General features: G+C 57.8%; 2 protein-coding genes and 1 long non-coding RNA gene across 3 annotated transcripts; 1 reads left to right on the top strand and 2 right to left on the bottom strand.

Annotated features, from left to right (window-relative positions):
* Positions 1-130: 130 nt before the first annotated feature.
* Positions 131-7,827, bottom strand: SPNS1 (SPNS lysolipid transporter 1, lysophospholipid). The gene is made up of 12 exons (XM_059154571.1): positions 7,303-7,827; positions 7,139-7,204; positions 5,403-5,539; positions 4,102-4,253; positions 3,915-3,981; positions 2,955-3,100; positions 2,505-2,660; positions 2,043-2,232; positions 1,599-1,664; positions 1,243-1,341; positions 755-926; positions 131-474 (listed from the first exon to the last, which is right to left on the bottom strand). Exons 1-12 carry the CDS (start codon positions 7,541-7,543, stop codon positions 380-382), a joined length of 1,587 nt encoding a protein of 528 aa, XP_059010554.1. The 5' UTR covers positions 7,544-7,827; the 3' UTR covers positions 131-379.
* LOC131819448 (uncharacterized) lies at positions 4,771-7,308 on the top strand. Its single transcript, XR_009349190.1, has 3 exons — positions 4,771-5,125; positions 6,069-6,169; positions 6,563-7,308. It is a non-coding gene; the product is annotated as an uncharacterized LOC131819448 (long non-coding RNA).
* Positions 7,828-12,728: 4,901 nt separating the features above from the next.
* On the bottom strand, positions 12,729-22,506 carry NFATC2IP (nuclear factor of activated T cells 2 interacting protein). Its single transcript, XM_059154784.1, has 8 exons — positions 22,099-22,506; positions 21,437-21,515; positions 19,145-19,262; positions 18,335-18,415; positions 18,060-18,246; positions 16,861-17,005; positions 16,634-16,743; positions 12,729-14,805 (listed from the first exon to the last, which is right to left on the bottom strand). Exons 1-8 carry the CDS (start codon positions 22,477-22,479, stop codon positions 14,647-14,649), a joined length of 1,260 nt encoding a protein of 419 aa, XP_059010767.1. The 5' UTR covers positions 22,480-22,506; the 3' UTR covers positions 12,729-14,646.
* Positions 22,507-22,817: the final 311 nt, after the last annotated feature.

Genomic DNA, 22,817 nt, shown 5'->3' with positions numbered 1-22,817 from the left:
GGATCAGCCGGAGGTCCCACTGGAGCAAGCCCATGGCCGCCGGAGTCTTGGAGCTAGGGAGGGGGCATGCCCTGCCGTCTAGCAGTCAGAGGCCAGTAACATCCAGAGAGACTCAAGCAGGCACTCGGGGTCTGGATACAAATTTTATTCAGTTACAAATAGCACCAAGCCCCTGGGGCCGCTCCTAGGGAGGGGAACCCCCCCCTCCCGGACCCGCCACCCCTTGCCCTTGGCTACTGCCGATGTAGTGCGTGGGAGCTGGAACGTGGCCCAAGGCCACTCTTAGAAGCTGGGCCGGACCGAAGCTTTGGGCCCGGGCTCCTCCTGGGGCGGGCCTGGGTCAGCCACGGTAGGTGCGCAGGCGGCAAGCCACGGCCCCTCAGATGAGCACACTGGACACGGGGACCCGGGTGGAGCGGCCTCGCTGGGGTACCACAATGCGGTCGTCTGTGGGCCCTGTCTCACGCAGCAGACCTGCCGGGGGCGGGGGGCGGTCAGAGCCAGGGCTGGATGGACAGAAAGACGCAAAGCCAGGGAGGGGGACCGAGAGGCAGTGGAAAGTAGACGGGGCAGCAGAGCCGTGGGCACCGCGGGACGTCAGCTGGGTGGACAGGGGGACCCGAAGCTGAACGGGGCAAGGCTCGTGGGCTGAGAGAAGCCGGGGACACGGGCTGGGACAGACAGACGGACGAGCCGGTAGCATCGTGAAGCTGGGCGAGGCGCCACGGGTGGACGAAGGGAAGCCCCCACTGACCCTGCACGTGCAGCTGGGCCCGCCGGCGGTCCCCCTCGATGAAGATGGCCGTGCCCAGGAAGGCAGCCCCGCCCAGAGCCCCAACGAAGGCGCAGAGCATGAGCGAGAACTGCAGGGCCCGGAACTCGGACAAGAAGGAAGGCGGCCAGCTCCGGCGGAGGCGGTCGGAGATCTGCAGGGAGACGAGGGAAGGACAGCCAGGAGGGTTGGTCCCGGAGAGGGAGCCCCGAACTCCAGAAGAACAAAGTCGTCGGGGCCAGCAGAGAGGGGTGGTCTGGAAGACCCGGGAAAGCCCCGTGGCCTCCCTGTGGAAGGCCGAAATGCCACCCGCCCGGCTGACGGTCCAAGATGAGGGGGGCCTGGCACAGAGCAGACACTTCACTGGGCTCAGCCGCTGGAAGTCAGCCCCAGCTTAGGCCGACAGCCAGTGCCAGAAACATGGCATCTCCCGAACCGCACCCCAGGTGCAGCCGAGAGGCAGTGCTCACCAGGCCAATGAGGTAGGGGCTCCCGGCATCACCCAGCAGGTGGGACAGCACAATCTGGAAGGCCTCAGCAGTGGAACGTCGTGTGGGAATCACCACGTACTGGGGGAGGAGGGGCAGAGCGCAAGGACACGGCCAAGGCTGAGCCCAGGCTGAGCCCAGAAGGAACCGCAGCTCAGGGGTGTGAGTGGGCTACAGGCTCAGACTACAGGCCCATGTGGGGCTGACTCTGAAGTCGGTCTGGGTTTGAGTTTTGAAAAAGGGGTAAAAGCTATAATGGAGGCAGGTGAGGCCTCCTGCCCCCCACTCCGTGCTCCCACCCGCCTCTGGGCTAACCCTGAAGTGACCGACCTACTCACCAACAGAATGTCAGCTACAATGGCCCAGTTCATGGACAGCAGTGTCTCTCCAATAAAGATGAAAATCTGGGGGGTTGAAGGGGGAGACGGGGGAGGGGGGAAGGGGCGTTGTCTCATCACAAGAAGCGCCAACATCCGGAGGGTATACTGTGTACAGACCCACCGGTGGACTCATTTAATTTAATCCTCAGAACAACCCCGTGAGACCAAGCTATTATTCCTGTTTGACAGATGATGAAACTGAGCACAGAGAGGTGAACTCGCTTGCCAAACGTCACACAGCTGGGAAGAGCCAGAGCTGAGATTCGAAACCAGGCCTTCTGGTTCAAGCTGTCTTCAAACCACCATACTGGTTGACCCCCGTCCCGCCCCCTGGGCACCCCGGTCCCGCCCCAGTGCACCCCAGACCCAGAACACCCACTTTGATGGCCACTGGCTACTCACATAGGTGGCCACGATGCTACCACGGGCACAGGCAAGGGACAGGAAGAGGAAGGGCGCAGAGCCCAAGAGGCCAGCAGCGCAGACCAGTGGGTCAGCCCGGGGGTTGGAACGGCGGAGGCGGCGGCTGGTCTCCACACCCAGGCCCACACCCAGGACCCCGGTCAGGCAGGTGATGAGCCCAAAGATGAGGCTGGGGGCAGGGGAAGGGGCATGGGGGCCAGTCCGCCTTGCCCGACCCCCGCGGCCTGGGGAAGAAGAGGGTCCCTCCCAGCCGCCCACACGACTCAGGTCCGTCCGGGACCCCCCGGGTCGTAGAGCTACGAGAGGATGGTATCAGCCCATCGCCTATTTCCCAGCCCAGGAAACTGCACTGGGAGAGGAAGTAGCCCGAGTCTGAACCAGTGACTCTCCACTCCATCCCCTGCTGCCCGCAGGCCACCTAGCGTTGGCCCCATCTGGTACCTGTCAGAGGAAGAGCAGGAGTCTCCAGGAAGGCAGGGCGGGGTCTCCCCCAAGACCACACGGGAACGCAGCAAGAACGCAGGAGCCCAAAGAGCCAGGGAGCCAGTGACAAAGGCCACAGCAGTGAAGCCAAGGGAAGAGAGGATGAAACTAGGACTGCGGACATTTGGGAGGAAGGAAGTCAGGCCCCACGGAGGGGTCAGGGCTCTCTCCCTCCCGGGCTTACTTTAGTAAGGTCAGGACGCTGGGTAGGGAGGCCGTCTTGGCCTCCGGATCTGGGCCTGTAATTCAAACAGCTGCCACCAGGGGGCAGTGGTGACCGGGTGCCTGGCCCTGAGGGCCCCCAGCCCAGCAGAAAACAGAGACCACACTCAAGTAAATCTCCAACTGGACAGCAGCCCTCCTGCCCCCGGGAACTCAGATGTTGGGCTAGAATGGAACTAAACTCACTTTCGTGCCAGAGCCCTCAGATCTGCCCACCAGGAGGTGGGGCTGAGGGGCGGGGAGTCCGAGTGGCGCTCCACGGCTCCCCTTGGGGGCTCGCGTACCACCAGGAACAGCAGCAGAACAGCCACCACCCCTAGACCTGGAGTCACCTGGGGAAAGAACAGACTTCAGGACAGGCACAGACAGGGACACGCTGAACCCCTGGGGCCAGGAGGAAGTGAGGGTGTACAAAGACAATTCGGGCCCCAAGGCCTCAAACCCCCAGCAGCCGTCTGCTCGCGGGCAGGCTCTGACCCTGCGTTCCGAGGGAGAGGCAAATGCCACCGAGGGCCCCTGTTTCCGCAAGCCTAACTGCTCCCTCTTTGGTAACAGCACCCTAATTTCCTTTTGGGAAACTACTCCCCCCACTTCTCTTAATCCATGTGGTTCAAACAGGGTGGGGCTCGTGACCCAGACTGGGCCGACAAGAGGCATCTTAACCTCCCTGGCCTCCGTGATTGATTGAATGGCAGGCACGTGACCCACGTTCACCTAACCAGACACCATCCAGGACTATTGCTCAAGGATCCAGGGTGCCGAAGTCTCTAAACAGGAAGATAAGCACGTGGAGCTTTCACTGGCTTGAGAACGACACTGACACAGAGCAAAGTAAAGCGGAGAAAAAGGGTGTCTGAATTCCTGGGAAGGAGCGGGAGTCCTGGATCCAGCGTCACCAGAAGCTCACCCTGGGACTCTCCATTACAAAAGCCACCGGCTTTGGTCTTCCAGGGCGCCTGTTGCCGGCAACCAGGAGTTGTGTTTAGCACGTGGCTTCGTGGTGAGGGCAGCCAGGCTCCCTATACAGGCTTGGCAGAGTAGCCACTGCCTTAAAGGGGAGGGGGTGGGGAGGCTGGTGTCTGAAGGCAGGAAAGGGAGAATGCATGGGAACGCTGCTGACCTTCCCCAGGCTGTGCCCACGCTCACCCGCAGAGCCCAGTGCCAGTCCCCGGCCACATCCTTCACTTTGGAGCCTGCAATGTAACCCAGACCACTGGGGAAAGGGGACGGGAGACAAGAGCGGACGGCCGGTCAGTCCGGCCCCACGCCAGGTCCTCTGGCCTCCCGCGCCCATCCCCCCACCAGACCCCCACGAGCCCTGAGCCCCGCTCACCTGCCCACAGGGATGGCAAAATAGAACACGCTGAGCATGCGGCTCCGCTGGTCCGCCACGAAGAGGTCGGCGATGAGGGTGGGCGCAATGGTGGAGTAACTGGCTTCCCCAACCCCCACCAGGCCCCGGGTCAGGAGGAGCAGCCAGAATCGCTGGGAAACGAAACATGGGGAAGTGGCACCCCACCCTGCAGCCGGCCTCCCGGCCTCCCTCCCCAGCCAGCTCTGGAGAGGCGAGGCACGGATGGCGGGAGAGGCCTGAACTTGACAGACCTGAGCTTGAATCCTGGCTCCACTACTTCCTAGCTGTGACTTTGGGAAAGCAACTTAACCTCTCTGAGCCTCAGACTCCTCATCTGCAAAAGGGGGAAAATAATAGCTTGCTCACATAACTATCACCAGGATGGGACAATCTAAGTTTTATTTAGTGCGGTGCGCCCGGCGGAGGCGCGATGAATCTTGACTTCTACCACCCAAGACACCCCCCTGGTGAGTAAGGGTCTCAGGCAGAGATTTATTTGTGCACCAAAGACACCTGAGGTTAAAGGACAGGGTAGGATCTGGCCAAGCAGAGTACATAGTGCCTGGTACACAGTGTCCTTAACCTGGGGCTAAGGACAGACTTCCAGGGCAGAGAGTGAGAACAAACAGAGGGGCTTTCAAAGGAGCAAAGAAACAACAGCCAGGGAGGCAGGAGGAAAACCGGGAGGACTGGCATCACTGAAGCCAGAAGAGAGTTTCCAGAAGGAAGTGGGTCAGTGGAGCCAGAGGCTCCCGGGGGATCTAGCAAGAACAGGATTAGGAAGTAGGAGCCACATTTAGCAACCAAAAGGTCACTGTTGACTGTGGCAATGGAGCGGTGGGGGCACGCTGGCAGGCAGGGTTCCACGGTGAGTGGGAGGAGAGGAAGTGCCAGCAAAGTGAGAGCCTCTCCCCGACTGCTCCTTCACCCAGACTGCCGCTGGGTCAAGGGGCCTTGTGGGAAGTCCGGGGAGGAAGGAGAAGTGGGAGACCAGACGGTCCAGGTGAGTTCTTTCCCGTGTGCAGAACTGGAGTGCGGAGGTGTGGTGTGGAGGGGGTCAATAATGGTGGGGGAAAGAGGGTGATGGACAGAAGAATGTTCTAGAAGAACAAAGGAGAGGTGGGCAGATTAACTCAGGCAAGCAGAGGATATACTATGGCATGGGCCCAGGGAAGAGCAGAAGTTTCCCAGGCCCAGTCTTCAATGATTCCCAAGAGCAGCAGCCAAGACCGATGGGTAGTAGGGGGGCACCAGAAGCAGGAGCCAGCATGGGGTCTCACCTCTCTGGGGATGAAGGACGACCCCAGTGTCACCAGGGACCAGAAGGCAATGCCCCCGCACATCAGATACTTCCGATTGTACCTGTCACCCAGGTAGCCAAACACAGGTGCCAACACCATGTAACTGGAGATGAACACTGAGGGGAAGCAGAGAGTCACCGCCCGGCCCCAGGACCCCTCGCCCACCCTGACCCCAGCTCAGGGAGGCCAAGGGGGCCAGGATTAACTCCCAACCCTGAAACAACCAGAGCTCTGGCCAGAGAAGTCCAGCCCGTCTTCAGCATCTTTCAAACCTTCCATTGTGGAATGAACGGCCCAGCTAACCCATCACTTCCTCCCACCCAGCCAAGAGCAAAATGCAGACTCTGTACGCTGGCTCGCCCACCAGGCACTATCTCATCTAGCCTCCCTACCTCTCCTACCTGGTGCTCCTCCACTCCCCCTTCTCTGCATCCCAAAGGCCCCACTGCCAAGCCCAATATCGTCCTAGGACTTCTGATGCCCACTGTCGTCCCCAGTGGGGACATTTCTCCTCGCACCTGAGCATCACAGAACCTTCAGCTCGGATACCGTTCCGGCCCCCACATGTCCAATCTCTCTTTATCGCAATTACCCGGTTCTCTTTACAAAATACTCCTACTGAAAATCATCTCATTCTTCGTTTAGGTTAAGGACTGGTGCCATCATTCCCAGTACAATGCCAGCTCCATGAAGACAAGGGCCTTGCCGGTACCGGCCGTGGCTGTATTTCCCCCACATACAAACAGGTGCTTGGTAAAAGTGTGTTGAATGAGAAAAGTGAATGGCGCTGACAAAGACCTGTTTCTCCTCTAACTCAACACCTTCTGAAAGCTTTGCAGACCTTGACCTGTAGATTGCTCTCATTCCTCTAGACTTTGCCTTAAATACCTCGTGGTGCTTTTTCTGACCTCGGGCAGAGCAAAGAACCCTTCAAGATCTTTCAAATTCCTCTCCTCTTGCTTGTTGTGTGACTCCAGGCAAGCCTTCTCTAAGCCTCAGTTCCTCTATAAAAATGTGGACAGTACCATCTACATTTTCTGTGAAGTAATAACGACACCGACTCTTGGGCTGATGGGAGGATTAGATGGGCGTAAAAGGTCCTGGCCAAGTTATGTGCGTGTTATCACTTCTTCTTCCAGGGCAAGTGCTCAGAAATGTCCAAGAAACCGAATGAAGGAAAAAAGGAAGGAAAAGAGGATTCGGCCTCGGTTTTGCCTCTTCCGTAAATCCCAAGGCAAGGTTCTGAACAAATAAAACTCAACTCTCCCCACTCCAGACACCCCCCTTCTTCCATCACTTATTGGGGGCCTACCAGGCTCTGGACACCGTAGCACACGTTTTATAAGCATTAACCTGCCTATAACCCTCACATCAGCCCTACCAGGTGCTCTGGGTTAGGACTAGTTCCACCTCCCCCACAAGAAAGGTGAGGCTTAGAGAGATGGAGGGCCTTGCCTGGCATCCCACTGAGGACGCGGAAAGCTGAGATTTAAACCCAGGTCTGTCTTGCCCATCACACTCAGCTGACTGCCATTCAGAAGGTGGTATCCTAGCTAACTGAGGACGGCCCAAAGCAGAATAAGGGCCCTCTTCCCCCCTCCACTAAGTCTAACCGCTCTGCCTCTACTAATGAGGCCAAAGCATGCTGGCTCACAGCCCCATATGGGGGAGAAAAGGAAGAAAAGCTCCCGCGCCCGAAGGGGACCTGCACTCACCGGTCTGGATGAGGCCAGAGCTGCTGTCTCCGATGCTGAAGAACTGCTCAATGTCCGGAAGGACGCCTGGGAAGAAGACTCGGGATGGGCTCGGCGAGGCAGCCGTGGCTCCAGAGCCTCCCCAGCCCCGTGCCCTAGTGGGACGCCCTCCCCGAAGTCAGTACCCGCCACGGTGAAGCGGTCCATGTAGTTGAGAAGGTTGATGTAGCACAGCACGGCCACGACGAGAGCCGAGCGACGCGGAGACAAGCCGGTGATGCGCTGCAGCCCCTCCCGGTCCGCGACCCCGGGATCCTCGGACTTGGAGCTCCCCAGGGACCCCGGTAACCCCGGGGTGCCGGGCGCCGGCCCGTCGTCCGTGTCATCCGCCTGGCTGAGGAAGGGCGCGGTGTCGGGCCCGGACATGGTCCCCGGGGGCCTCGCCCGCCCGCGCTCCGGCTCCTACCGACGATCCCACCTGCGAGGGGAGGAGGCTGGAGAAAGGGGGACGGAGGGGAGCCCGGCGAGGGCGCTGCGCCCAGACCCCCGCGGGCGCTGGCCCGGGAGCACGGAGCACGCCTGGGATGGAACCCGGGCCCTGCCCGTCATGCCGCCCCGTCCCGGCAGGCACCGCGCGCGGCGAGTGACGCCGGCGACAGAGCGGGAGGGAGCGCCGCCCCCACGCCTGCCCTGCGGGACGCCTCCCCTCGCACCCGGCGGGACCCCGCTGCGGTCGCGGCCGCTCAGCCCCGGCGCCGCACCGCGGCCGCCGCCATGTTGCCCTGCGGCCGGTCACGTGACGCCGCAGCCGCGGAGGCCGACGGCGCCCGGAGCCGGCCCTGGGCACGTGACCGCCGCCGGCGCCCCGTCACGTGACGGCCGGGCGGTCGCCTGGGCAACCGGGGCGGGTCCCGGCCGGGCCCGCGACGCCCTCGGGGCCTCCGCGCTCCTCCGCCGCTCCCGCGGGGGCGCCGCTCGTCGGAGGTCCGGCGAGAGAACGGCGGCGGCGAAGGTGCTGAAGTCGCGGGTCTCCGGAAACTGGAGCAAACCGTGTCCGGCGTGGGCCTCCGACGCGCTCGGGCGTGGAGCGGATGGACGCGGCACAGCGGCCTCGGGGCCGGCCCCGTCCTGTGCGGCCGGCCCCGTCCCTGTGCGTCGGGCCCCGTCCCTGTGCGGCCGGCCCCCCGAGCTGACCGCGCGCCACCGAGCTTCCCCGGGGACGCGGAAGGCTCCCGGACCCTGCGGTGCGCCTCACCTCCAGCCGAGACCGAAGCCCTGGCGCCCTCTGGGGGTCTCCTCCGGGATTCTCCTGGCTGCGGGTGTAGACTCCGAGACCCCAGACGCGAGCCCTGGCACCAAAGAATAGCTTGGGGTGGTCCTTGAGTGCCCCCAGCTCCGGTCTCCAAGCTACAGTCGGAACCGTACACTCCAGCTGCGATGAATACGCTTCCGGGGCGCCCGGGGGGCTCAGCGGGTTAAAGCCTCTGCCTTCGGCTCCGGTCGTGATCCCGGGGTCCTGGGATCGAGCCCCGCCATGGGGCTCCCTGCTCTGCGGAGAAGCGTGCTTCTCCCTCTCCCTTTTCTGCTCCCCCTGCCTGTGCTCTCCCTCCCTCAAGTAAATAAGCAAAATCCTTTTTCAAAAAGATTTTTTTAAGAGACTTTTTTAAAGGATTTTATTTATTTGAGGGGCTCCTGGGTGGCTCAGTGGGTTAAACCTCTGCCTTCGCCTCGAGTCATGACCTCGGAGTGCTGGGATCAACCCCGAACGGGGCTCTCTGCTTAGCCTGCTTCCCCGTCTCTCACTCTGCCAGCCTCTCTGCCTACTTGTGATCTCTCTCTTTCTGTCAAATAAATAAATAGTCTTTAAAAAGAAAAATAATTTCACTTAAAAAATTTATTTATTTGAGGGGCGCCTGGGTGGCTCAGTGGGTTAAAGCCTCTGCCTTCGGCTCAGGTCATGATCCCAGGGTCCTGGGATCGAGCCCCGCATCGGGCTCTCTGCTCCTCAGGGAGCCTGCTTCCTCCTCTCTCTCTGCCTGCCTCTCTGCCTACTTGTGATCTCTGTCTGTCAAATAAATAAAATCTTTAAAAATTTTTTATTTATTTGAAAGAGAGCTACCCAGCACGAGCGATGGGGGTGGGGGATAGCAGGAGAAGCAGGTTCCCCACCACCAGGGTGTCCCATGTACGACATGATTCCAGGACCCTGGGATCATGACCTGAGCTGAAAGCAGACGTTTGACTGAGCCACCCAGGTGCCCAAAAGACCTCTCTTCCTAGCAGATTTCTAAACCCTTCTACTGAAATTACTGAGTCGCATGGGGAGAGCATGGGGTCCCCAAGAGGTCTTATCAGAAGCCATTTAAGTCATGAATACCCCCTCATTGGCATCACCCCAGAAGACATTTCATGTTTGATAAACTTGAGCCTGGCCTTCCCCGAGGGTCTAAGGGAAGGAGGCCGAGAACTTCAGATCACAGTCTAGTCCCTGAATTTCCTCAACAAAAGATTACTGAGCATCTACTATGTGACTGGCATTATGCCAGGTGTCAGGCAAAGCAGATTTAGTCCCTACCCTCAGGAGGCTTATCTGGAGGAGACGGATATCCATACACATGTAAAATAGCACCTGTGAAAAAGAAAACACAAGCTACAGTCTGAGAAAATATTTGCAAAGTTGTGGCTCAGTCGTTAAGCATCTGCCTTGGGCTCAGGTCTTGCCAGGGCCCTGGAATCAAGCCCGGCATCAGGCTTCCTGTTCATGGAGAAGCCTGCTTCTCCCTCTCCCCCTGCTTGTGTTTCTTCTCTCGCAAATAAAAATAAAATCTTAAAAACAAAAAAAAAAATAAAAAGATAAAAAAGAAATATGGGCAGCACCTGGGTGGCTCAGTTGTTAAGGGTCTGCCTCTGCCCGAGTCATGATCTCAGGGTCCTAGGATAAGCCCCACTGCAGCCTCCTGGCCAGCAGGGGGTCTTCTTCTCCCTCTGCTCCCCCCCCCGCCCCCCCCCTCAGAGACACACACTCTCTCTCTCTCAAATAAATAAATCTTTAAAAAATCAAAATAAACTCAGACTTGCATTTGAGAAGATCCCTTTGGGTGCACTGTACTTGGATGACCTGACCTGTCAGGCACTGGACTAGGCTGCGGGCAGCAGCTTGCTCCAGGGTGGGATGGAGAGGGGGAAGGGAGCCGCTCATCTGGGGCAGCTGAGTTGGGTGGGCGATGGGGCAGATATGGGGGTTAAGAGGCATCTGACACCAAGCTGGGGATTCTGGAGAACAAGATCACAGTATTTGTTTCCAAGGAGCTTACAGTCTAGCAGGGGAGGCAGAGACCAATGCATGGAAGAGTGTGCTAAGCCAGCCCCTGGTCCTGGGCTGAGCTGGGACGCACACAAGAGAACATGACCAGTGCCACGGGGGGACCTCACAGAAGGAATGACAAGGGTCGGGAGACGGGAAGCTGTGAAGCTATCGGGAAAAAACAACTGCACCTTGTGGTCAGCGACCTGATCGCAACACCTGGGAGCTCGTTGGAAATGCAGCGTCTCGGGCCCCATGGCTTAATGCTAACCACACGTGTGCATTTCACAAGCTCCCGGGCTCAAGGGTTCAAGTATGAGAAGCGCTGCTCTCATCATAGGTCAGGCGCACCCGGTCTTCCATCTGGCTCTGCATTGGGTGCCAGTGAGGTCTGGGGCGGCTTCACTGCTCTGAACTTCCTTTTCTCTTCTGGGGAATGGGAGTAATACCACCACCGACCTTGCAGGCGCTTGAAGGATGAATGAGATCATGAAAAGTACCGAGGTTGGTGATATGGCACCAAGTGTGCCCACTCTAGCTTTGAAAGTTTGTTTCTAATTAGGAGAGATTTGTTTGTTTGCTCTGTTTTGTTTTGTTTTCAGGAGAGTTTAAAAAGACCACCCAGTGAGGCTCCTGGCTGGCTCAGTCCATGGAGCATGCGACTCTTGATCTTGGGCTGTGAATTCAAGCCCCACATTGCGTGTAGAGAAGACTTAAAAATAAACTCTTTGGAAGGGCGCCCAGGTGGCCCAGTTGGCTAAGTGTCTGCTTTTGGCTCAGGTCATAATCTCTGGATCAGGCTCCCTGCTCAGTGAGAAGTCTGCTTCTCCTTCTCCCTCTGTCTGCAACCCTGACCCCAGCTTGTGCACTCTCTCTCAAATAATAAAATCTTTAAAAATAAATAAAAATTAAAAACGAAATAAAAAAGACCACCTGCCAAGTGATCCTTTGATCAAAAGGATGAATAATTTTCTCATCATAGAAGACACACAAATTCTTTCACAATGAGTGGTCTCAGGGCGCCTGAGTGGCTCAGTGGGTTAAAGCCTCTGCCTTAAGCTCAGGACATGATGTCAGGGTCCTGGGATCGAGTCCCACATCGGACTCTCTGCTCAGCGGGGAGCCTGCTTCCTCCTCTCTCTCTGCCTGCCTCTCTGCCTGCTTGTGATCTCTATTTAATAAATAAAATCTTTTAAAATAAATAAATAAAAATAAAATGAGTGGTTTCTAGGGGTGCCTGGGTGGCTCAGTCGGTTAAGCGCCTGCCTTCGGCTCAAGTCATGATCCCAAGGTCCTGGTATCAAGTTCTGGATTGGGTTCCCTACTCAGCCAGGAGCCTGCTTCTCCCTGTCCCTCTCCCCCTGCTTGTGCTCTCTTGCTCTCTCTGCCAAATAAATAAATAGAATCATTAAAAAATAAAAAATAGGGACGCTTGTGTGGCTCAATCAGTTAAGCAGCTGCCTTTGGCTCAGGTCACGATCCCAAGGTCCCAGGATCAAGTCCCACATAGGGCTCCTTGCTCAGCGGGGAGCCTGCTTCGCTCTCTGCCTCTGCCTGCTTATGCTGCCTCTCTCTCTGACAAATAAATATATAAAATCTTTTTTTATATAATTTTTTTTTAATTTAAATTTTAAATTTTTAAAATAATAATATTAAAAAAATAAATAAAATGAGTTGTATTTCTCATCTCCTCCTGAGCCTAAGTGCTGGGGAAGAAGAAACTGGAATCTTCTAGCACTGGAGGTCCAGTCACTTTGGTCAGCAATCTCACAGGTACCGAAGAAAGAGCAGACAGGGGCAAGCAGTCAGTGACTGGCGATTCCACTCCTGGATAGAAACCTGAGCAAACTGTGGGGTCTCTACAATATGGCTTGCAATAGACACAGCCTGGGGCTAGAAATCCTCAAAGAGCACTGATTTTACCCAAGATGGAATGTCCCCTTCCCATGAAAGCCTGGAGGTCAGCAGTGCGGGGCTGGTGGGACCTGGGCTCCTTCTCTCCTTGTCCTGTCCCACGTGGCTTCCTTTCCCAAGATTACCTCCTGTCAGCAGCAGGAAGAAACCAAAGGAGAGGGGTTCGCGCTTGGCCACTTTTGGAAACACCCTGTGAGGCGCATCCCTCCCCGACTTCTACCCACGAGGCCAATTTGGCACCCGGCCACGACACAGACTGCCAGGAGCTGTTCTCACCGGGGGTCCCGTGACTCTGGAAGGAGGAGGCATGGAGGCAAGGGGACAACTCAGGGTCTCAGTCAGTGGGGCCACAGCAGGGGTCCCACGAGGGCCACAAAGACAGAAATCCTCAAGTAGACACAAGGGGAGTATACTCCCGTTTATTGGCTAAGACTGAATACACATTTTTAATGTGTCCAAACATTAATGGATATAAAAGATCCTGAAAAAAAAAAACATGAAAGTTATACCATATTGTGGATTATTTAAATGTCATACAGGCTTCTTTCTGTTTTTCTCATATTATAAGGTCAAAGGAATGTTGTATTCCAACGAAAGGTTTTAGAAAGTGACATACTTTTGCCAAAATTATACCACGTATCAGTGGACTATTGATGGCTTTATTAGTAGACAGCACTTGAGAAGACTGGCTCGTTTTGGGGTGAAAACAAAACTTGGATCTCACATGTGAAGGTGAAACCAAACGGTTTAAAAGTACCACTCAATATTCAGCAACGAGTGCAGCCCAGAATCGACCAAGGAGAACCCCTGGCTCATCATGCAGGAGACAATGCCAGCCAACGTGCACACTGGGCTTTACTGACTGGACTTCAGCCCTAGCTCGCGGCCTAAAGGTTAAAGGACAAGCTGACAAGCTCACGGCAGGAAACATAAACCATCTAAACTACTTTTAAATAAGAAAACAAAAAGCAACAAATGAGAGCACAAAACAGTTCCCACTCCTACATTAAAATGGAGTGTTTCTGCCTGGTGAAGGGCACCCCCTAAATAACCAGACACGAGTGCCGTCCTGAGCGCTGTTTGCACCCATCAGGGCAGTGCACAGAAAGCGATCCCCAAAGGGGAAGAAATCCTCCCCAGTAACTGGCGATCAGATGAATGGACACTGAAACACGCCACGACCTTCCACCCACCAGACTGGCAACAACGAGAAAGCAGGACGGCAACAAGTCCTGGTGGGGACCCCCCAGGGGACGCTCAATGACCAACAGGAAGAAAACTTCGGTAGAACCATAGGAAATTCACCAGTCTGACTTGTCCTCCCATGCCCGGCGGCTATGCTGGAGAACGTTCCAAGCAAGCATGGAAGGGACCCACGGAAGATGTCATCGTGGCTTTGTTTACGAGCCCGGGAGCTGGAGGCACCCAGCTGTCTGCCCCTTGAAGAACATGTGGGACTCTGCAGAGCGGTCCCAGCACCGAAGTGCACGGAGGAGCGACATGTGCTGAACAAGAGAAGAAACAGCCCAAGGTCTGCAGCAGAGTGAGACCACGTGTCGCAGAAGTATATCCCCCCACGTGACAGCACATCTGACAAGGATACATTCATGTTCAAAGTGAAACGGGCGCTCGGCGCGACAGGAAAACAGGGAAGACAGCGCCCTACGCCTGGAGAAGCCTTTCGTGGACGAGCACCCCGAGAGCCACACAGAAAAGCTCGGATGTGCTCTATTGTGCCTTTAACAACGCGTGTGCATCAGGAAGTCTGGCTCTCAGGGGTGCTGGGGCGAGGAAGACATTCGAGGCTGAGAATCCACACTGTCGTAGAGAAGGGCGACCCGCCATCCGCCCTGCTTGTGTGACCGTCTGTGTGAGCCGGCTCAGTCCCCCACGGAGCACGCGTGTGCCTCGAGCCAGCTTCACCCGAACCCGCTGAGGGCCGCTGCGGGTCTCAGGCAGGCAGAAATCCCAGGCCTGGAATCTGCACCCCCGCACCCCCACTTGCTCTAAAATGGAGCGGTTTCGTACAACAGACGTTTTGAGGAAGGAAAGGCTGGGGGTGAGGAACACATTCTCTGGGTCCCGGGGGCTGCCAATGCAACAGACCACGCAGATGGAGTCACAGTCCCCCCAGGGTGGCAACAACCACCACTTAGCTAACCAGGGAACTGCAGGCTTGAAACCGGGGTCAATGGAGGGGGAAGGGCACTGCTCAATTTCGCATCAGCTTAAGGATAAACCCATATAGGGCCAAAAGGGGCAGCTGTTCTCCCCAAGTCCAGGTAGGGCCTCCAAATAGGGAGGGGGGCTTTCAGCCCCAGACCTCGATGAGGTCCCCGGATTCCATACCCAGATCAGCAGGCAACTCCTTGCCTGAAAGCTTTGTCCCATCAAAGAAGAAGGAGAGCTTGTGGCCTGAGAGTCCCATGGCCTCCTCGTACCGGGACATGAGGTTCTTGAGAGGAGAGTCCTGGACAGAGAGGGAAAAAATGAAGGTTAATAACTTGAAAAGAGGGGGCGGCACCTAGCGGGCTGTCGGGAGAGCACGCGACTCCTGATCTTGGGGTCGTGAGTTTGAGCTTACACTGGGTGTAGAGATTACTTAAAAACAAAGCTTAAGGGGTGCCTGGGTGGCTGGCTCAGTGGGTTAAGCCTCTGCCTTCGGCTCGGGTCATGATCTCAAGGTCCTGGGATCGAGCCCCACTCGGGCTCTTGGCTCAGCAGGGACCCTGATTCCTCTCTCTCTGCCTGCCTCTCTGCCTACTTGTGATCTCTGTCAAATAAATAAATAAAATCTTTAAAAAACAATAACAAAGCTTAAGGGGGCGCCTGGGTGGGTCAGTAGGTTAAGTGTCTGACTCCTGGGTCTCGGCTCAGGTCGTAGGATCGAGCCCCGTATCAGGCTCCATCCTTGGCGCGGAGTCGGCTTGTCCGTGTCCCTCTCCCCCAACCCTGCCCCTCTCTGTATCAAATAAACAAATCTTTTTTTTTTTTTAAATTTTTAGGGGCGCTTGGGTGGCTCAGTGGGTTGAACCTCTGCCTTGGGCTCAGGTCATGATCTCAGGGTCTGGGATCGAGCCCCTCATTGGGCTCTCTGCTCGGTGGGGAGCCTGCTTCCCCCTCTCTGCCTGCTTCTCTGCCTACTTGTGATCTCTCTCTGTCAAAACAAATAAATAAAATCTTAAAAAAAATTTTTTTTTAAATACAATAAAATCTTATTTAAAAAAAAGAATTTGAACGGAGGGGCTGAGAACTTGTAGAGTCGGACAGAGGACTCGGGACAGGGAGACCACAAGGGGAAGGCGAGTGGACAAAGAAGCCAGCACAGCTGGGCTCCTCTCTAGGGGACTGGGCCAGGGAGCCTAAGGCTCAGGATGTGGGCTCTGGGTCAGGCAGGTTCTGCAAGCCCCCAGTTCCTCACATCCCAGTGCGGCATCTGTCTCCCGACGCAGCCAGCCCAGACCACAACACGGAGTGAGGACGATCTGAGCTGGAGGCCAGGCTCTCCCACTCTACTGATGCCTGACCCTGGGCAAGTGTTACAGATCCTCTGTGGTCCCAAGCCCCGGTGAGTGCGAGAGGGACCTTATTTGGAAACAGGGTCTTTGCAGATGTAATCGGGTGAAAGGGAGGCACACACTCGGTGAGGGCGGGCCCCAGCGACTGATGTCCTTGCAAGAAGACGCACGCGCAGAGACACACAGGGACCACACTACGTGACCACAGAGGCAGAGACCAGGGTGATTCAGCGGCAGGCCACCCCCAGAAACCAGGAAGGGTTCTGCCTGGGGTCTCTGGGGGAGTGTGGGCCTGCGACACCTCGGTGTCTGACTCCAGCTCTCCAGGCCAAGAGAATACATTTGGGTAAGCCACCTAGCCTGGGACATTCTGTGACACAAGCCTAGGAAATCAACACTGCAAGTCGCCCCCCTTCTCAGGACACGCGTCCCTGCTAGCTAAAGGCAGGTAACAACAGCAGTTTCCATCTAACTTGGCTATGCAACTCACCAAGGCCCTGACCGTGGATTCTCTCTACCATGGGGACTGTCTCTTAGAAGCCTGGCAGTTACTCTGACGGGTTTCACGGTCACAAGGGGCCTTTCCGTTTTACGCAGGAGGAGTCAGGAGACCAGAGCAAAGGTTCCTGGCACAGTGGGGGAGAGAAGCTGAACAGCGGGCTTTTTGCCAGGCTCCAGGATGGGCGGGACCCCAGAGGGAAGCCCCCTGTGTTAACTGGTGGGAGGGACAGGAGGACAGAGGGCCGGGGAGAGGCACGCACAGCCAGGCCTCCCACTCACCGGAGACAGTGCGACTTCCAGCGTCTGGTGTTTCTCCTTTCCCTGCACCCGCAGCTGGAGCACTTGGGACATCTGTGAGGTCTCGGGCGAACTTGCTAGCACCACGCAGTCTGCGGGAAGGAGGATCAGGAAGCCAGGCCTGAGCGGGGCCTGGAAGCCCGGCCAGCTGCATCCCCTCCCTGCGGCAAAGGCCTCCTCCAGGCTCCACCTGCCCGCTTTCCTCTCACCAATGATGTCAGCCACTCCGAGCTTTAGTGTCCTGGGAGTAGCAGTAGGGGACAGCTCTGTCTCTCCAAAGAGCAAGAGGATCCTGCTTGGGGACACCCCGAGACGGGTGGCCATGTGGTCCACCACACGCTGTAGGGGCTCCGACTGGGGAGGGGACAAGAAGCAGAGGAGGCCACCTCCTGACATGCCCTGCCGCACCCCCCACTCCGACATGTCCCTGGCCCTTGCTACTGGCTGAGCTCCTCAGGCGAGCGCCACAGACTTCCCTGGAGAAGCACAGGATAAAGCCGTGTCTGTATGGGGCTGGAGAAGAGAAAAGGACAATGGCGCAGACCACAGCAAAGCGGACCTCGTACGCCCCTGCGACGGACCGCTCTGGACAGGTCCCCAGCTCTCGCAGCCCGGGGCGGCTACGTCTGCCTCGGTAAGAAAAGCCAGGAAACCACTCATGGTGCAAGCGGTGGCAATGAGCTCTTTTTAAAAGCATTCTGCAGGGGTGCCCGGGTGGCTCAGTCAGTGAGGGGGTCTGCCTTCAGCTCGGGTCATGATCCATCCGGGGTTCTGGGATTGGGCTCCCTGCTCTCTGAGGATCTGCTTCTCCTCCTGCCCCTCCCCTGGCCCATACAACAGCACACGCACTCTCTCTCCCTCCCAAGTAATAAAATCTTTCATAACAAACAAATAAAGGCCTTCTACATCTGCAGGGCGGCCGAACAAAGATGCGCTTCTAAAGCCACGGGCTGCGTGTTTGCGCCGTCTGGTTTAGCTGCTTCCGAAGCGTGGTTATGGCTCAACCAATGGTCGCTTCTGTGACCACCGTTGTTCCGGCACCGGGCTCATCGCTACAAACACGGTCCTCTCACCGGGGAGCAGGGGGAGCTCCGAATGAATGAGTGACACCCGTGTGGGGAAGGCTGCCATCGAAGCAAGTGCTCATGGGGAGCACGGGGTCCGAGGGAAGGGGGGGGGGGGGGCTAGCAGCCAAGCCTCTCGGGATGCTTGGAGCACTGAAGGATGGGTGGGCGGCCTGCCGGAGAAGGGAGGGTGAGGAAAAGACCCCCGGGATAAAGGGAAGAGCGAAGCAAAGGCATGGGGCTGGGGGGCCTGGAGGGGACACTGTCCCCCCGTGCCCACCCACCGCGCTCGCTCCACCTACAGCTCGGGGGGACCTTCTCCCACAGGCCCTCCAGGCACTTGCCATTCTGACGGGCAGTCTGACCACATCAGCCCGGCACCGGATTTTCATCGGGAAGAGTCGGGGGCTCTCCGGAAGGGTGGGACCCTCCACCAGGACCACCTCGTCCTCCTGGTGCTGGTGATCCTGGTCCTGGCGCTGCTTGGGACTCAGGCAGGAACGGAGATCTTGGAGGCGCTTGCTCACCTCCCTGGGGTGCGGAAAGGACTCTGGGTCAGGCAGGGGCGGCCCCCGCCAGACTCTCCTTCTCTAGCCCAGTTAGCCCCTGCCCTTGGCACCTTAACTTCTGGAGTGCCCGCGTATGCTTTCTGCTTTTGGTCCGTGGCAGAGGTGAAGGCAAAGGAGAGGTGTCTTGAACCCTGCCAAGAGAAGAGAGGGCTGGGCGGAGGAAGAGGAGGGGACCCCACCCCAGCAGCCCCCCTCATGAGCTATGGACCGCTGTGGAGCAAGAGCGGCAGAGCTCGACCCAAAAGGGAGCATCTTCTAGGAACATCATCCTGTGGACAGGGGGAGGTAACGTCAGGAAGATCTGAACCCTCGTTTCTGTACTTCCATGACCTAAATATTGGCAAGGAAAAGGCCTAACACTCATTCCTTCCTTCATTTGTTCATTTATGGATTTTAAATGCCCAACATTTCAGGTAAGTCACTTCCCAGGTGAGGACCTGGTAACATCCAATGGACACCAAGTACTTACTACATGCCAAGTGTTAATCTACGCGAAAATTTTGACACAGGTGCCACCATTATCCCCATTTTCTAGAAAAGGGACGTGAACCACAGAGCTAGTTAAGGAGACAGGCAGCCGGGCTTGAAGCACAAGGGCCATCCCCAGAGCCACACCTGTCAGAAGCCAGGATGCTACATTCCACTCCCAGGGGCGGTCCCGAGGGCCCAGCGCTCCTCCCAAGACCCTCATTCCTCACCTGGGCCCGCAGGCTCCCTCCACTCCCTGCACCCCTTCTCCTTCCCTTCCAGGAGCCCCCCAGGATCCCGCCCACCTCAGCCCAGCCCTGGGCTCCCTTTCTGCTGGGGGAGGAGGCGGGGGGGGGGGGCAGGGGGGGCGGGCAGTGCCCCGTGTCACTCACAGAAACACCTCCTTTGTCTTCTCTTCTGCATCCTTACTCCTGAGCTTCTTCTTCCAGGGAGACTCTGGACACGGGGCCTCCTCAGCATGGGGACTGCTGGAATCTGCCATATCCGTCTCTGGGGACAGAGAAGGAAGCGGACAAGGTCAAGGAAGGGAGGGCAGCAAGAGGCCAAGCAGAGGCAGGCCAGGGGCTTCAGAGATCCCAGGAAAGGAGGAGACCGAGGCGCCCCAACAGGCGCACACGCGCACACGCGCGCACACACACACACGCAGTAGCGCTGGGGAAGTGCTCGAAGGGCGTGAGTCCCAGGGGAATGCCTGCCGCCGAGAAAAGCACGAGCCGGAGTCTGGCAGAGCGGAAGTTCTGAGTCGCGCTCTAAGGCAGGAGCCCGTGTGGTGAGGGTGGACAGTCCCAGTGGGACCCGCTCCAGCGAAGCCACGGTTCACTTACTCTCTTCTCACTTTTTTGATCAGCTGCACCCACAAGTACAAAATAAACACACCCTAGGAAACACGTTTTTACCTAGTGCGCATGCACTCCTTATGACACGTGTATGTACTACTTAGTTATGTGATAAAACAAACTTCAAACCAGATGCTGGCATTGTTTTTTAAAAATGGTCCTCTTGGTGGACCCGGGTGGCTCAGTTAGTTAAGCGTCTGCCTTCGGCTCAGGTCATGATCCCGGGGATCCTGGGATCGAGTCCCACATTGGGCTCCCTGGTCAGCAAGGAGTCTGCTTCTCCCTCTCCCTCTGTGTGCTCTCTCTCTCAAATAAATAAATCTTCAAACAAACGAACAAAGGTTCCTCTTATGTCCTTCCTGTACTTGATTGGATGGGCAGAGCAAGACTATGGGGTAGGAGGTGGCGGGGCACAGAGAGAGAAGGAAGCAGAGGTAGGTGCAGGTCCTCTGAGCCCGTATTTCTCAAATTTCCTCCATGTGGGCATCACTATCACATCGTGCCATCCATACCTCTATAATGTTGAAGACCTTTTTTAAATCCCTCACTGTAACTAGGATTTCTTGTAATGGGAAACTAGAGATTTATTTTAGAACACAGAGGCTCTTTCCCATCTTGTTAGCCACCCACAAAGGATCATCACTAACCACAAAAATACATATAAATACTGCAAAAACAAAGCAAGATCAAAACAAAGTCCGAGATCAGTGGTTCTCGACCAGAGGCAATTTCTCCTCCCAAGGGACATGTAGCAATGTCTCAAGACAATTTCTGTTGTCACAGTGAGGGGGAGAGGGGGTTGGAGCGTGTGATACTGGCCTCTGGCGGGTAGAGGTCAGGATGCTGCCAAACCTCCCACAATGCCCAGGACAGCGCCACACAAAGAACGGCTCCGTCCGAATGTCAGCGGTGCCGAGGCGGAGACACCCTGTCCTCGATCAATGTGGCAGCTGCTAGAGACCCGAGATTCCGCCTTTCTGACAAGCTCCTGGGAGATCCCCAGCACTACTAGGCCTCCATGTGGGGCAAGGGCAGAGGGACCCTTGGACCTGTACACTCCAGGTACCGCCCAAAAGCATCAATGTAGCCCAAGAGAGGGCTCTCGACGCATTCTCTTTGATTAACTCTCACCAAAATCCTTTGACACGGACCCACTGTTCTCCCCATCTTCCTGACGACAAAACGGAAGCACTGAGAGAGGAGCCTGCCCAAGGCCACACAGCTAGCTACCAGAGGGTAGAGCTGAGATTCAAACCCAGGCCAGCTGGTTCCGAAATCAGCTCCTGATCATCCTACCATGCTTGCTCATGGTGTAGACGTCTTGGTCCAAGGTGTGCATTTGCCCACTGGATCACTTCCTTATCAAACTTGATTTGCCTTTGGGTGGTTTGCAAAAGCCACCTCACTGGGGGAGGACCAAGGCTGGCAGCCCTGATAAGATTCAAAGAACCCCACGCTGGCTCCAGAATGTTCCCAAGGAACCTGTTGCCGATGTACCCAGATGTTACAGATTGTCAACAGCTCCTCCTCCCCCGCTCCCCAGGATTGCAGAATCAGAATCTTTGGACATGGCCTAGAAATCTGTAGATTAGCACACTCTTGCGCCCATCGGCTGGGGGTTAGGGCGGTTTGGCAGCGTTCCCTTCGCCTCCTGGTTACGCTCCATCTGGATTCGGGACTGGAGCTTTGCTCTGGGTAGGATGCAGGAGTCAGCCCTCCCGTCCCTGTCCTCTGGGCCTCAGGGAAAATGGGCCACAGGGTTGTAAACTCCAGGAATCTTCCTCAGAGACGCCAGCACTAGGCTCCTCTCCCCGGAAGCCGGCGTACCTTCCTCGGCCTCCGCCTCCGGGGGACAGAGTTTCAGGAGGGACTGGTGATCTGGGATGAGATGAAGGCTGCTTTCCACCTGTAAAGACAAAAGGGCCTCAGTCCCCGAGAAAGGGAAAGCGAGCGGACTCTTTCCTCCGTCCAGCCCGCGAGTCCAAGTCCTCTCTGGCTCTGGGGGGGGTAGGAGCCCAGCCTGCCCAAGGTCCAGAGCGGAGAGCCCTTCCGACTACACGCCTCTCCCCCAGACCTTCCGAGGACGCAAGCTTCGTTCTTCTTTTACCGCTCACTAGGCTGCTGGCCATGCCCCCGCCTCGGAGTGCTGGGAAATCCCCGACCCCCGCTCACCCTACCCTGCGGTCCCCAAGCTCCTCCTCCTCCTCCTGGACCCTCCGCCGTGGGCCCCCATCTCCCGACCCGACCCGAGGGGTTGGGCCGGCCCCCCTCGGAAGCATCCGGGGTCCCGGCGCCGAAGCCGCGCTCGCTGCTCCCAACACTCCCGCTCCCGGAACCCCAAATCCCCCAAACCTGTCCACCAGCCCTGCGGCCCCGGCCCCACCCCCGGCTCCTCCCGTTCGTCCGCCCAGGCCGGCCCCAGAAGCCCGACCGCGGCGGCTCCCAGCCCCAGCCCCAGCCCCAGCCCGCGCCCCCGGGCCCCGCGGCACCTTCCCCGAGTACACCGGGACGGCCGGTGCCTCCCCCGGACCCAGCAGCCGCCGCCGCCGCCGCCTGACCGGTGCCCGCGCGGCTCCGGCGGGCGGCGCGTCCGCCCCGTCGCTGTCGCCGTCGTCCCGGCGGGCGGCCGGCCCTGAGGGCCCCGCGGGAGGGACCTCGACCGAGTCCAGCGCGCCGCGCGCCGCCGCGACCTCCACGACCTCCTCATCGCTGTCGCTGACCAAGTCCACAAACTCCGAGTCCAGGGTGCGCGGGGCGGAAGGTCGCGGGACGCGAGGACGCCGCCCCCGGCCGCCCCGGGACCCGCGAGCCCCTCGCCCGGCACTGCCGCCCCGAGGCCGGCGGCCCCGTCTCCTCACCGGCTCCGCCATGGCACACACCCGCCGCCCACAGCCGCCCGCCTCTCGACGCCTCGGCCGGCCCCCTCCCGCGACTTCCGCCCGTCATTGGGTGAACCTGCTGCTACTCAACGCCTCTCCCCGCCCACAGCCCCTGGCTTCCCCTCCCCGCCTTCTCATTGGTCGCCGCTCCCGCCCATCAAGTATCCACCACTAAAACCAAGGCGCCAAAGATTCCAACCAACCTCGGCGCAATCAGCCTGGGTTTCGATTCGTTCCAGCTCACCCATTGGCCGGCTGCCTCCCTCTTGACCGGCCCACTCCGTTCCCATTAGAGATCCGGTTGGTGGGGGAGCGGGGCATCCTGGGAA

Source organism: Mustela lutreola, chromosome 17 (assembly GCF_030435805.1).
Source record: "Mustela lutreola isolate mMusLut2 chromosome 17, mMusLut2.pri, whole genome shotgun sequence".
NCBI classification, from domain to species: Eukaryota; Metazoa; Chordata; class Mammalia; order Carnivora; family Mustelidae; genus Mustela; species Mustela lutreola.
Note: the sequence above shows the minus strand (reverse complement) of the source record. Positions and strands in the feature narration are given on the sequence as shown.

Coding starts and splice junctions, on each gene's coding strand:
- SPNS1 (XM_059154571.1), bottom strand. CDS start 7,543: ATGTCCGGGCCCGACACCGCGCCCTTCCTCAGCCAGGCGGATGACACG. Junction 3,982..4,101: donor TTTGCCATCCCTGTGGGCAG/GTGAGCGGGGCT, acceptor CCCTTTCCCCAG/TGGTCTGGGTTACATTGCAG. Junction 1,665..2,042: donor GTAGCATCGTGGCCACCTAT/GTGAGTAGCCAG, acceptor TCAACCCCCCAG/ATTTTCATCTTTATTGGAGA.
- NFATC2IP (XM_059154784.1), bottom strand. CDS start 22,479: ATGGCGGAGCCGGTGAGGAGACGGGGCCGCCGGCCTCGGGGCGGCAGT. Junction 18,416..19,144: donor AAGACAAAGGAGGTGTTTCT/GTGAGTGACACG, acceptor TTCTCTTGGCAG/GGTTCAAGACACCTCTCCTT. Junction 16,744..16,860: donor CGGAGTGGCTGACATCATTG/GTGAGAGGAAAG, acceptor TCCTTCCCGCAG/ACTGCGTGGTGCTAGCAAGT.